Here is a 13,467-nt window from a genome sequence, read left to right on the forward strand (position 1 = left end):
CTGTCCTAGACAATGTGTTTTTTTGGTCTAGGCAGCTGCACTTCCTGCCTTTTTCTTCTAGACAATGCAGGGAGTACTAATACACCTATAGCGTAGCCTGCAGGGCCTTAGAAAGGCGGAAACTCTCCATGGTTCATGCCTTAGGGCTGGCAGGAGGGAAATAGGAAGTGCCAGGAAAAAGTTTGTTTGAGACTACTTAAGTTCTCAGAAAGTTAGCTGACAGCTTCAAATCTGGGGTGGCAAAAGCTGCCAATGTATTGGTTTATTAGATTTATACCTTGCCTTTCCACCAAGGTTCAAGGCAGCTTCCATGGGAACTCCTGTTGTTTTATCCCCACAACAGCAACCCTGTGAGGTAGGTTGGCCTGAAAGAGTAAATGGCCCAAAGTCACCCCGTGAATTTCCATGGCTAAGAGAAGACTTGACCTTGCTTTTCCCTAGTCCTAATCCAACACCTTAATCACTATATCTCTACCATCCTAGTTATCACTGGGTGATACCAGCCCAGAAAGGAAGAACAGAAGTGTTATTAGGGTGCAAGTTGGGGTTCCTTGGTATCCCTTTCCCTGCTGGGCTGTGGGCTGCTTTGGGATGCTCCCTACCCCCATTGAGGAACTATATGGACCCCCAAATCTTCCTCATAAAGCAAGGCAGCACTGAAAACTGTCAGTGGCTCATCTGGAGAGTGGGCTAGCTGGCCAGACACGAGGTCCACACAGAGGGTCTCATCAGACTCCATTGGGACAATGAGAGTGAAGACTGCCAAAGCACCAGCACTTGGTTGGCTTTCAGCCACTGGTTTGTTCTCCAGTCCTTCAGGCTGATATCCAGCTGAGTCGCTGCGGGCAATGGCCTTGTTGGAAAGGGAGAGCACCGCCTCAACCTTCTCACCTCTGTGCCCAGTCAAAATTGCGCTGACCAGATAGCGGCCAGAAACAGGAGCTGTGAAAATTCCTGAAGGGAGAAAAAGACAGAAGAATCATTGGGCAAAGAAAGAGATTTTGCCTTTAATCCTAGCTTACAGAGTACACATTAGGAGTTGGAGACAAAGTCTTAATTTCAGAGGTGGCTAGGGGCTGATCTGACAGAAAAAAAGAGCTTGAAGAAGAAAATTCCATGGGAGACCATTGTAATCAGTGGGTCATGGTCAAAATGGCAATATGCAACTTCAGTAGTGGAGAGGGCATGCTGAATTTTAGTGGCTAGGGCACCTTAGTGAAAAAAGATTGCAGCATTCAGGTTCATCCTAAAATGGCTGGTTGGCTATTACCCTTCCATGGGAAATAGGATGCTAAACAAGTGGTCTGACCCAGCTGCAGGCTCCTTCATGCTATTATGACAATCATCCCATTCCATACATTTTTTGCATCTTATATTCACTGACCTGTATTTGGGTTATAGAAATTTCCATCGTTCACCAGTTCCTTGTCAAAGATGATGGTTCCAGTACTGAAATGCCAGGTTGTTAGAGCCGCTGAGAAGGAGACTTTTGGCACTCTTCCAGGTGGACCTGGTGGTCCTACAAGAGAATTGGGAGGAGAAAGAATCACCTTCTACTACTTGCTTTCCTTCTCTGCCTACACTATCCTAATCTATCAGCTTTTCAATTTAATCACATTGGTCCATTTACATGAAACACGGCAATCAAAAGTGTGATCTCTCCTAGCTTCTATAATTCAAGCAACAGCCTGTAAATATTCTCCTCGCTCTCCTTCATTACCCCATCCCTACCCCATAACATTACAGAAACAGGGGAGACGAAAGAAATTGGCTGAAAAGGAGACTTCCATTTATCATAGTGCAGTAGTAAAGCATGTAAGCTATCCTGATATCAGCCAGGTTTAGCACTAAACTCCTTTTCTGATAGAGATTTTAAAGCACTATTGCTACCAGTTCTAAACTAGATAGAACACAGGATTTAGTAGTTCCAATTTCCTAAGTTTAAGCCTTCAGTTTCCTCCAAGAATAGAAATTACTTCTCTTCCACATCTCGTTATCTGGTCTTTATTACCTTGTTTTCCAGGGAAACCTGCAAAAGAAAGAAAAGGAATCAGATGAATACAGGTATGCCCATGAGGTGGGATAAGCTATAGTGTCTTGCCCTTATTGGATTGTACTTCCTACAGTGTTGATAGTTAACACTGCAGGTCAAATAAGGAGAAAACGTGCCCTTGATGCGCCAAGACTGCATTTAGTGAGGTCTAGTTAAGTTCATAGTTGAAGGTTTGGCAACTGTTACTTTTGCATACTGCATGCCAACAAGAGTGCTCTGGTACAATTCTTCCCATTATCATCCTAATCTAGACCTTCCTTGTTTTTTTTAAGCCTTATTATCCACTATAAAAAAAAAATCTCCAATCTCAATTTCCTTGTAAGAACATCTGTTTAATCCAAGAACTAGACCTGTTGCAGCTGTTTTTCTTCTGTCTGAAAATCATTAGTTGAGGAAACTGAAACTCTTATCACTAACATATTTGGCAAGGATGACTATGGAATGAAAGGGAATCAGAGAGTTTGAAGAGATACAGCAGGGGTAGTCAACCTTGGCTCTTTTATGACTCGTGGACTTCAACTCCCAGAATTCCTGAGCCAGCTATGCTGGCTCAGGAATTCTGGGAATTGAAGTCCACGAGTCATAAAAGAGCCAAGGTTGACTACCCCTGAGATACAGCATTTGCTAAGCAGTAAAGCTGATCTTCCTGGGAGCATCGTATATTAAAGGCGCAGACTAGAACACCAACAGTAATTGAACTTGGCCAGTTTCTCACCTGGAGGTCCCTCCATGCCAGTCTTTCCATCCTTGCCAGGACCTCCCATCGGGCCTGGGGGGCCCTGTTTTCCCATGGGACCTGGAAGACCTGGAGGGCCTGAAATTTAGAACAAAGGACAGTCATTCCAGATAGCACCTCATAAGAAAGGGGAAGATGGCTAGGATATACAGGTAGTCCTTGACTTACAACAGTTCATTTAGTGACCGTTCAAAGTTACAACAGTGACTTATAACCGTTTTTCACATTTACAGCCATTCCAGTGTCCCCATAGTCACGTGATCAAAATTCGGAGGCTTGGCAACTGACTCATATTTATGACGTTCGCAGTGTCTCGGGATCATGTGGTCCCTTTTTGCGACCTTCTGACAAGCAAAATCAATGGGGAAACCAGATGCACTTAACAACTGTGTAACTAACGTAACAGCTGCAACTGTGGCAAGAAAAGTTGTAAAATGGGGCAAAACTCACAACAAATATCTCAATTAACAAAAGAAATGTTGGACTCCATTGTGGTCGTAAGTCGAGGACTACCTGTACTATGCCAACCTTGAGTCCTACCTCAAATCAACCCATGCTACTATTCCTAGTCCATCTTTCCCCATCAGAGCTGCTAAAAGTACCTGTGAAGTCCTGCAGGGTGAGGTCATGCAGCTGACCCTTCAGAGTATGAAGGGAGCCATTAAGAGTACTGAGGTGGCGGTGGATGGTGCCCAACTGGCTGCCGTGGATCTTCTCTAACAAGGTTCCGTGGCTGCGCAGAGTCCCGTTCACTTCATGAATGCAGCCCCACAAAGCCGAGATGTGCTTGTCCAGCCCTTCCTTAATCTTGCGCAAGCTCCCCGAGACATGGTCCAGTCGTTCACAGGTGCCTTCCAGCTTAGTCAGTCGCTCTGCCAGACCTCCAGAGGCCCTCCGACAGTCTGACGCCTCCACTTGAAGAGTACCGCTAAACCGATGGATCTCGTGACCCAGGTCCTGGAAGCGCACATCACTCTCGCCCACATGCTCCGTCACCTCCTGCTGTACGCGGTTGATCTCGGTGATGATGCGATCCTTGGTAGTGCCCAGCTCATGGATGTCGGTTTCATGCTTTTCCACGGTGGCCTGCAGCCCAGCCAGTGTCTCGTTGAGTGAGCTGAAGCCCAGGATCACCTCGGAGAGCTCTCCCTGCAAAGACTGCAGGTGGATGCTGGAGCTGCCGCCAGTCACGCTGAAGCCATCCAAAGGTTTGGAGGTCTCCCCTTGCTCTGTACCCAGTTCTGGCTTTTTCCCCATTGGCTGGCAGGCTGCTTGGCAGGTTTCCACTTGCTCCCTGAGCTGTCTCATTTCCCCCCATAGCTGGGAGCAGCTCTGACTGCAGGGACGGCGTTCCAACCTTTCGACCTCTTGCTCCAATTTATCCAAGCGCTGATTGGTGCGATTGGAATAGCGCATTAAATCTGGCGGCCCCGCACTCATGGAAATCACCATCTGGTTCTCAAGCTCGCCAATTTCTCCGGCCAGCTTGCCAAGGGCTTCGCTGTTCGCTCCCACCAAGCCTTGCAAGTTTCGCAATTTCCCCGACACGTCGAGCTGGTGGAGGTTGGAGCCCAGCAACCGCAGCTGCCCCTCGTTGTCCAGCACGCGCCGTTCCAGGTCGCTTAAGATGCTGCTGATCTGCGAGTCCTGGTTGCCCGGCTCGGTGCAGATCTGGGTGCAGGCGTGAACCGAGACGCGGACCCGCTCCAGCGCCCCCTGCTGCTGCAGGCTCCCGTCCTTCAGCCCGCCGACGTCCCGCGACAGGTTGGCCAGGGCTCGGCCCACGTGGCTCTGGAAATCGTTCAGCCGGGAGAAGAGGAAGTCGAGCTGCCTCTCCGCCCGGCCGAGCCGATCGTCCGCTCCCTGCAGCATGACCTGCAAGTCCACCAAGTGCTCCTCCAGGCTGCGCTGCGTGAGGTTGACGCGGCTCTCCATTTCGGTCATTCGGCTGTCCACGCTCCAGGGCCCCTGGGGCTGCGGCCGGCCTCCCACGTGCTCGTGAAGCGCGGTTACCGAATCGGACACGGATTCCAGGCGGCGCTCCAGCTCGCCCACCCGAGTCGCCATCGGAGGGCAGCAGGCCTTGGGCAGCTGCTCGGCCAGGCGGCTCACGTGCTGCTGGACGGCGCTGACGGCTTCGCGGTTCCGCTGCTCCTGGGAGGAAAACAGCTTCTCCAGAGCCCGCGTTCGGTCGTGGTCGTCGGCTTGCTGCCGCTTCAGGCCCTCCACGCCCGTCAGGCAGGAGGCGCAGGAGTCCTGCAAGCGCCGCTCCACCTCCCGGATGACCTCGCCCCGGACGTCGGGCCCGCTGCCGCCCGTGCCTCGCCCGTTCTCGTGGCTGGCGATGCGGTTGTCGAGGCGCTGCAAGTGGCGCTGGATCTCGTTGAGGGTTTCCTTCATCTCCGGGTGGGCGGCCGCGGCGGCGGCGTCTGCGGGCTGCTTGCCGTTCAGGGAGGTCTCCACTGCCCGGCGCACGTCTTCGGTCAGCTTGGCGTTGTTGGCCTGCATGGTGGACTGCAAGTCTTGCAGTTGCTTGGTCAGGCTCTGCACTTTCTCTTCCAGCTGTTGTACTTTCGCCGAGTCCCTGTGTCCTAATGGGAGAGAGAGAGAGATTGAAAAAGGCATCAGGGCACTTTGGCCTGAATTTGTCAACTTGACAAAATGGTGGGGAGCTTAAATCTGAGAGGCTTGCTTAACTCTAAGACAGTGTTTCTCAACCTTGACGATTTTAAGGCATGTGGACTTCAACTCCCAGAATTCCACAGCCAGCATTGCTGGCTGTGGAATTCTGGGAGTTGAAGTCCACATGCCTTAAAATTGTCAAGGTTGAGAAACACTGCTCTAAGATAACTTCCCTTAACCTGCTCCCCTCTTCTTGTTTGGAGGGCAGCATGCATAACACCAATGATCAAGACACGGTAGAAGTTTAATCCAACTCTTCTATTTGGGATGCCCTACACTGGGAAAAAACAATAGGAAAAAATATATATGTAGTTCAGGGTTGAGCAGTGGAATCCTTGATGCTTTCTCATCTTGGCTTTTTGCTTGCAGATGATTCATTGTCTGTGCTAAACAGGGAGCAAACCCACATAACATTGCACTGATATTACCTAGTTAAATAATGAATCAGCTGCAAACAAACAGCCAAGCTCAGAGAGCACCAAGGACTAGGAAATTTCACTAGAAGGGCCTGAGAATCAAGTAAATGCTTAGATCATTTTCCTGAAACCAAAACTGCATTCAGAAATGCTTAAAATGGGCTGTTGATTCTTGGAATATTCTTGCACAAATCACATAAGCCTTTCCTTACATGCAGTTTTCATTGCCATCTCAATGCTCGTTGATCATCTTTAATCATCTCCAGCCCGTGATTTAAATCATGTTACACCAGTCCTTTGTATAGTGTAAAACCTTTTCCAAATAGAGTAGCGCAGAACCATGAGGTATTGATATTATTGTCCCCCCTCCCCAATTATGGAGAACTATAATGAACAAGTATAATTATCAGTAACTATAAGAAGGGTATTTTAGTATGATTCTATTATTGCATTTATATGCTACCCATCTCATGATTATGCAACTCTGGGCAGCATACGTGAGAAACACATGTCATTGGCTATTCATCTACCAGGATGTTTTTATCATAATCACCAATGAGGACAATACAGTTTACTAACTAGCCAGGACAAAATGTAACTTTAAATTATTCTAGAATAACTTAGTTATTCTACCCTAATGAAAAAAAAAAAGTTCCTTCCTGGAACTTAATCTGAAGAAAAGTAAAGATTGATAGCTTTTTTCAGCCTTATGGTCAAGTAATAGGCAACTACAGGATACAAACTTGCTGGATTATGCCGAAAGCTCCCTCTCATTCAGCACTCTTTCTTCCAATAGCAAATGGCTAATATTTCTAAGAAGTTGATGATAGCTTCCTCTATAACTTGCCTCCAACATCTGGTCTTCCAAAATGCACTGCATTTGAATAAGGAAAAACTTAAGGACATCTCTCCATGCATTTATTGAATCCTCTTTAAAATCATATCCTTAAGCCTTTTTAAAATAATCTCGTGAGAACCTGAATCTCTCCACATCTGGCATTTATCTTTCCATTAGCCTCCTTCAACAATGAGCAGCTGCAAAGATACTGGGTAGATTGTAGTCATTTTGAAGGAGATTTGACAGGTGCAGCTTGTCACAGAGGGGTGAGAAAAGAAGCCCTGCTAAAATGCCATATTTTCACCCATTAAAGATCGAAGAGCTCCACTGTTCTTCATCTCCTCTGACAATTTCATGCAGATTCCCCTAGAAGCAGCAGGATGGGAGTAAGAAGCATGGGAAAATACCCGATGCTAGGAATCAGATTTATTCTAATGTACATTTAGGCTGAGAAGATGTTTGTGGCAGGAGAAACCAGAGTGATGCGTTGTTGGTGCTGGGAGCCAACCAGGTGAGAATCTGTGAAGATGTGTTGCAATATTGCCAAGTTATAAACCCAGAGCAATCGTCAGTCTTTAAAAAGGCAACCTTTAAAGAGTCAATCTCTTAAGAAGCTGGCAAATGCTATGATTTATGCTGTATATATACATTTCCATATGCTGATCACATACATAGTTATGCTTTACCTCACTGGGTTCCTCATTTTAGAGCTTTTCTTTTATGCTAGGAAAACCACATGTAGATTTTTTAAAAAGATAGCAATTATACCATTACAGCAAACTGGAAATTTTATTTACACCTTTTGAATTTACCTTCTCCACCACTGAGTGGGTTGCCAAAGCCGGATAGGTTGGGTTGACCAGGCTGGGGTCGTGGTCGGCTGGTAGCAAGTAGCGTCCCGCTTTCGGCACAGTCATTGCCTGAATAGCCAGGGCAGCAGCGCCACTCCAAGTCTGAGACCATCTTATAGGCCACCTTATAGCGTGGGCGCACAAAACTTCGATATCTGTCAGGTGGAAGGAAGAGCCAAGAGGATTTGTGCTTGGAGTAAGAAATGGGGCAGGGGTCTTTTTGTGGGTTAACTATTTGCTTGCAGAAGTAGTAACATTCTTAGCAGGCAGCTGGTAAGGAAACTGCTAGCATTAGATATTTTCCTTCTTAGGGTGAGGTAGTTCTCTTCTCTACAGCGTTCTTTTCACCTATGGATAGTCAGAGGGCCCTGCATATATTCCTCAGAAAAAGATAAAAGCTCATCTACTTTGAACAAGCATTGGTCTCTCTTCTGGACAGATAGGCTTGACAATGACTGATCTAAAAAAACTAAACAGAGTCAAACCTGGTTAATGCTTAAGTAGGAGACCATCAGAAATCCTTAAGATGTAGTCTAGACGGGGAAGTAAAAAAAAAAAAATCCCAGAAGATGATAATGGCAAGCCACTTCTGTGTTGTTGCTATAATTACAGCACATGGATGTATTTGTATATAGTCAAATACATACAGTCAAAGAGTCACCAAAAGTCAAATCTGACTTGAAGAAAACTTTATAATTTGTTTGCAACCCACAAGATCACCACTAGGAGGCAGCAGATCACTTCCATGTGCATGGCCCATTAACTTTTATTGGCACTGGGATCAGTGCATTTCCCTGATGGACTGGGCACACGCTAGGCAACAGCCACAGGCATCCAGCCTCTCTTCCCCATTTGCCCAGAGAAGTCATGACCTCTTATTCCACCCAGGTAGTAAACCAACTTGCCAGTGAGGCTGGGATCACTGGGAATGAGAAGGGGGCAAATGCTTTCCGTTGCCCTGCTGCTGTTTTCAGTCCAAACCCAATTCTACATGCTCTGCAATGACTCGGAACAGTAAGGGATCTACAGTGACTTACACAGGTGTTCCCTTTTCCCCGCTCGCCCCTCACTCACGTGACAACACGAGGACACTGGAGTTGTCCCCAAACACATGGCTGATAATCTGGTTTCACATACGTGTCGACTCCATCCTCCACCACGCAGCTCACACTCCGTGACCCCACATAAGCACACCAATTCCTGCAATGGTGCAAGAAAGGAGGGTTGGGTTGATCCACAACTGAATTATTTTGTTCTATTCCAGCCCGTGTACAGCAAATAGTAGCAAAGCCCAAAATCTACCCCACTTCCATATTCCCACATGCCAGAGATGCTCTAATTCAGGGTTGAGACCAGGACTTAAACGGCTTCATTTTCAGCAAGATTCTCTGAGCAGCATGTTTCTAACTTCTGCCTACTCCACATTGCTAAAGATAAAGAGCAACATTGCTTTGACATATTTGGCACAAGATTCAACTTCTAGAGAGGATGAGGATTTGAGAGAGGCCTTAAATTTTAATGCTTGTTTTAAATAAATTAAATCCCCAAACAAAGCATGGGATTCAAGTAAAAGCCAGAGGCAGATGTGCCTAGGCACACTTTGATGTTAATCTAAACTAAAGAAACTCTTCTTCATTGTTGTTATTGTTGATAAAGACCAAAAAAGGTACTGAGTGGAGAAGTTTCGTGCTGAGCTACAGAAGTGGAGCATGGCTATACAAAGACAACACAGGATGGGGGAGACTTGGCTCTTCAATAGAACATCTGAAAAGACTCTGTTGCTGTTGACCACGTTGAGCCAGCAATGTGATGCAGCTGCTAAAAAGGCACATGCTACCTTGCATTACATCAGGGGTTCCCAATCGGGAGTGCGAGACAATATTCCAGGGGGTGTGAAAACTTGGGTTTTCAAAATTATAGTGTATATGCATAATTTGTTGCTGTTATTTTGAACTTTTGTAAGGGAGAATATATCAGAAGCGTTCTAGGGGTACGGGGTATAGAAAAGGTTGGGAGCCGTTGCATTACATTAACAAGCATAAAACTCAAATCATAGGAAGTAATTGTTCCTTTCCACAGACTCCATTTTGGAAAGGGGGGTACCATAGTTCAAAAAGATAATGACAAGTCGGAGTAAGCTCAGAGGAAGACTACTGGGAACCATAAAGGTCTGCAATCCAGCCCTATGATGAAAAAAGGTGCTTTTTCACAAGGCAACTGGACTTCTGTTTTTCCTTGAAGACATTTGGCTTTTCATTCAAGAAGGTTCTTCAGTTCTGGCTGAATGGTGAAGGACCCATTTGAACTACTCAGGTGGCCTTGAACGCACAGTTGAGTCCAAGTGGCCTCAATGACTCTCAGAAAGAGTGCTAACAACCAGATGACTGCAAGGAATATAACTCCTTCCACCCTCCACCATTCAGTCAGAAATGAAGAAGCTTCTTGGATGAGAAGTGAAACATCTAGGAAAAACAAAGTCCAGTTGCCTTGTGAAAAAGCACCTTTGGGAGAACCATGACCTTGATGACTAAGAATCTTCATAGACATTCAGCCCTATGATGAGCAGCAAAAGAATCTGGACAGAAAAAAGCAACAGACTGAAGGGAGAAATGACGGAAGTCTTCAATTATCTGAACTGCTGTCACAAGAAAAAGGAATGAATTTATTTTCCATTGCCCCAGAGGGCAGGACCAGAACCAATGGGTTAAAATAACAAGGAAGGAGTTCAGGCATTATGTCAGGAGGAACTTCCCAACTATATGTGCTATCAGCCAGTAGAACAGACTGCCACACAAAATAATGCGTTCTCTGGGAGAAGGCGGATAGTCAGAGAGGTTCTAAGGGATCCTGTACTAGGTGGTTTGAGTAGAACAATGCCTTTAATATCCTCTTTGGTGAACAGACTAAGTAAGTTGCTCATGATCTGTGGAATCCCACTGCCCTAGTGAGAGAAAACTGTGTTATCTCCTCCTCCTCCTGTAGTATAGTGAACCCCTCAAAATCTTGAGTAACAGAGGAAATGGCACCAGAGCAATTCCCTCTTCTTTTGTCTCTTGGCAATGCACTTAATGAAGGAGTCCTAACTCCCTGCTTACTTACTTCCCTTGTCACCAAGACCCCAGTTGCACTACATATTGGATCCAGGTGAATTGCCTCAAGAATGCTTTTCACCTTTGCTCCACGGATCCTTAAGGCCTAAGGGCCTTTAATCAAGGAGAGGTTTGATCTTAGCAGAGAGATTCTGCTAAAAAAAAACAGCCAGGTCAAAGGCCAGGCAGGGATGCCTCTTTCCATTATTGGAAGAGATTAATCTGAACTAACAAGTTACTTTCCTACCGGTTAATGTTTGCCCAGTTCACCTTATCATATTTCCCATCCTCAAAAGAGGAAATTTAGGGCATTTCCTGCATGCCAGGGTCAACTTGAGAAAGGAATTCATACGAAATGATAAATAGATTGATCCTCTAAGCATGTGTTGAGAACCTTTCCTGCATTATAATTACCATGAGAAGATTTTGAATAGGGGCAGTTCAAATCAGACTTCAGTATAAGCCTTTTCCCATTATCTGGCACTCAACATTTCTGCCTCCATTGAGAGCCGCCAGAAGGCCCCACTCTGTTGGGAATTTCCAGCAGATGGCAAAACTCATTGGTTTTGACAGCCTTTGGAGATCTGAGATAATATGTTGTTTCTGTCTGGCTGCTATTTTTGTGTAATGTTTGTGCACTGATTCAGTACATTTCCATAATGGATGATTTTAGTCTTGGTTGTTATAAACTACAATAGATGTGTGGCTGAAGGACTGCCTATAAATCTAACAACAAATAAATATTCTCCAGATCTCCAAAACCAGCCCATGAGAAGAGGCCTAACTAGGAAAAATCTTGGGCAGAAACCTATCCTATTCTGGGCAAGTTATGGAGTAGTTAAGATGGGAGGAGGAAGTGAAGGGTGATTGTATGAATGAACAAGTCTTGTATTACTTTGCTTTTCTCCCCTAAGCTACAACTCTTGCCAAGATCCATTTCTTGTTACTATTTTCTGGAGCCCCTTTCTTTCTGCCTCTGTACAATGCTGCTCCTATTTCCCAAACTAGCTGCAAATTTACCCTGGAATCTAATTCCCCCTTCAAAAAGCAGTATCCATTCAAACCCCAACTGTTTTTGCTTTTCCTCACCCCCCCTCACCCCCACCCCACACTAGCTAAGAAAGAATCTGAAGTACTGGATAAAGCAGCAAACTTCCTTCACCCACCCCACTCCCACCTTGTCTCTTGTTTCCATTATTTGATTCTTCAGCATTTAACTCAATTCCTCAACATCCCACAAATATTTTGTGGTCATCTTGATGCACAACCCTTTCTCCCATAAAGACAACCCATCCCCAAGTCTTATTCTCACAAATATTAACAGCTTACGATACATCTAGCAAGCAGGACTCTCCATTGCAAGCCTCCACGCTCACCCCACATTTGTGGGGAAAGACCACTGCCCCAAACAAAAGAGGAAGCTGATGGGGTGGGTAGCTAGACCAATTGTTTAGGATCATGTTGGGCATGGGATAGTCCTCAGCCCTTAATTTGCATCCAGAGCCTCTTTCCACCTTCTGTTGGGAAAGATAAGCACATGGACAGGAATTGAAGTGTGTTGCTATGGAAACACCATTGTCACCACCTCTTTTCCATGTTCACTGTCAGGCATCTTTCTTGGGATTTCAAGCCAGTGTATAATCATCCATAACAAACATATAATATAACATAACATAAAGTCCATTACAATAAAAAGCAATAGATTATGAGACTATTCATGGCTTGCCGTTATTCAGATTTAAATTTTAAAACTGACATGGTGTGAATCTTATTTTTTCCCCAAACTCACATGGAGGGATAAGCAATGGGTACTTTTAAACCTGCAATCACATGCAATGAAGATTTGCCGCTCATGAGATGGATAGCCAGCCATATATAAAATATGCAATATTTAAGCAAATAAGGCCTTTCTCTGGTGGGGCCTTTTTTCAACCCTCCATCCTCTTCCAACCAGCTCCTGGGTCTTCTCCATATCCTTTAAACCTCATAGGAACATAAAAGCTGTCTTTTCCAGTGCCCTCCCCTCAGGCCGGTGGGAAGCAGAAGGCAGTAACCAGTTTTGCAGAAGCTCAGACGCAGAAGTGCATTTATGCCTGTGGAAGTCTGACTTCCTACTTTTTGCCTTTCCATTTCTTTCTGGAGGACCCTTATTCCAGACAGCTTGATTTTGCTCCAGCCCTGCATCTCCCATAGTCTGTATAGTCAGCTGTCTTACCTGTGGCGGCTGGCCACTCGGGCCCCATTGGTTGCTTGTGCTGTCCCTTGGAGCTGTGTGAAAGGCAGGTTGCTTCCTGTGTATAGATTGTACCTGGGAGGATAGTTCATGCCCCAGACCTCCCTGGCCAGGAGGCCCCACCAAATACAGAGCCATGCGGTGGCCCCAGGGCCGGCCATTCCCAGTTCTTGGTGGTCCTCTCCCTGGGTCCTCGGGTCAGCTGCACATGGCCTGGGCCCCTAGGCCTTGACAGCAGGGCCAGTGATGCTGGCAGAGCAGGAGTCCTCCTTTCTTTCTGGCCCTCTCCCTGACACTCAGCCTGCAGGCACAACGCGGGCCGAGAGGGCTCTGTGCAGCCGCTCACTCCTCACACACTGACAGCTTTGCAAACTTCCCAGAGCTGGCTTGCTCACTCCCCCCAACTTCCTGCCTGGCAGCTATGAGCCCCAGCGCCCTGTTCCCCCCCCCCCAGCTTTCCCTATCCTGGGCTTCCCTGCTCTCTGCCCAACCGCTGGCTCCCTCACCCCTGGGTTGGCCTTGGCCCTCTGAACATCCCCTCCACCAGCCAGCCTCGTTCGAAATGGGGA

The 13,467-nt window shown here is 46.4% G+C and overlaps 1 protein-coding gene across 1 annotated transcript; it reads right to left on the reverse strand.

The window, feature by feature from the left end:
* Positions 1–406: 406 nt before the first annotated feature.
* EMILIN1 (elastin microfibril interfacer 1) lies at positions 407–12,990 on the reverse strand. The gene is made up of 8 exons (XM_029283935.1): positions 12,881–12,990; positions 8,651–8,776; positions 7,538–7,731; positions 3,383–5,380; positions 2,769–2,867; positions 2,012–2,029; positions 1,385–1,519; positions 407–954 (listed from the first exon to the last, which is right to left on the reverse strand). The coding sequence occupies exons 1-8, from the start codon at positions 12,988–12,990 to the stop codon at positions 599–601; spliced, it is 3,036 nt and encodes a 1,011-aa protein (XP_029139768.1). The 3' UTR covers positions 407–598.
* Between the last annotated feature and the right edge of the window lie 477 nt (positions 12,991–13,467).

This window comes from Protobothrops mucrosquamatus, unplaced genomic scaffold (assembly GCF_001527695.2).
Source record: "Protobothrops mucrosquamatus isolate PMUCROS unplaced genomic scaffold, P.Mucros_1.0 scaffold286, whole genome shotgun sequence".
NCBI lineage: Eukaryota > Metazoa > Chordata > Lepidosauria > Squamata > Viperidae > Protobothrops > Protobothrops mucrosquamatus.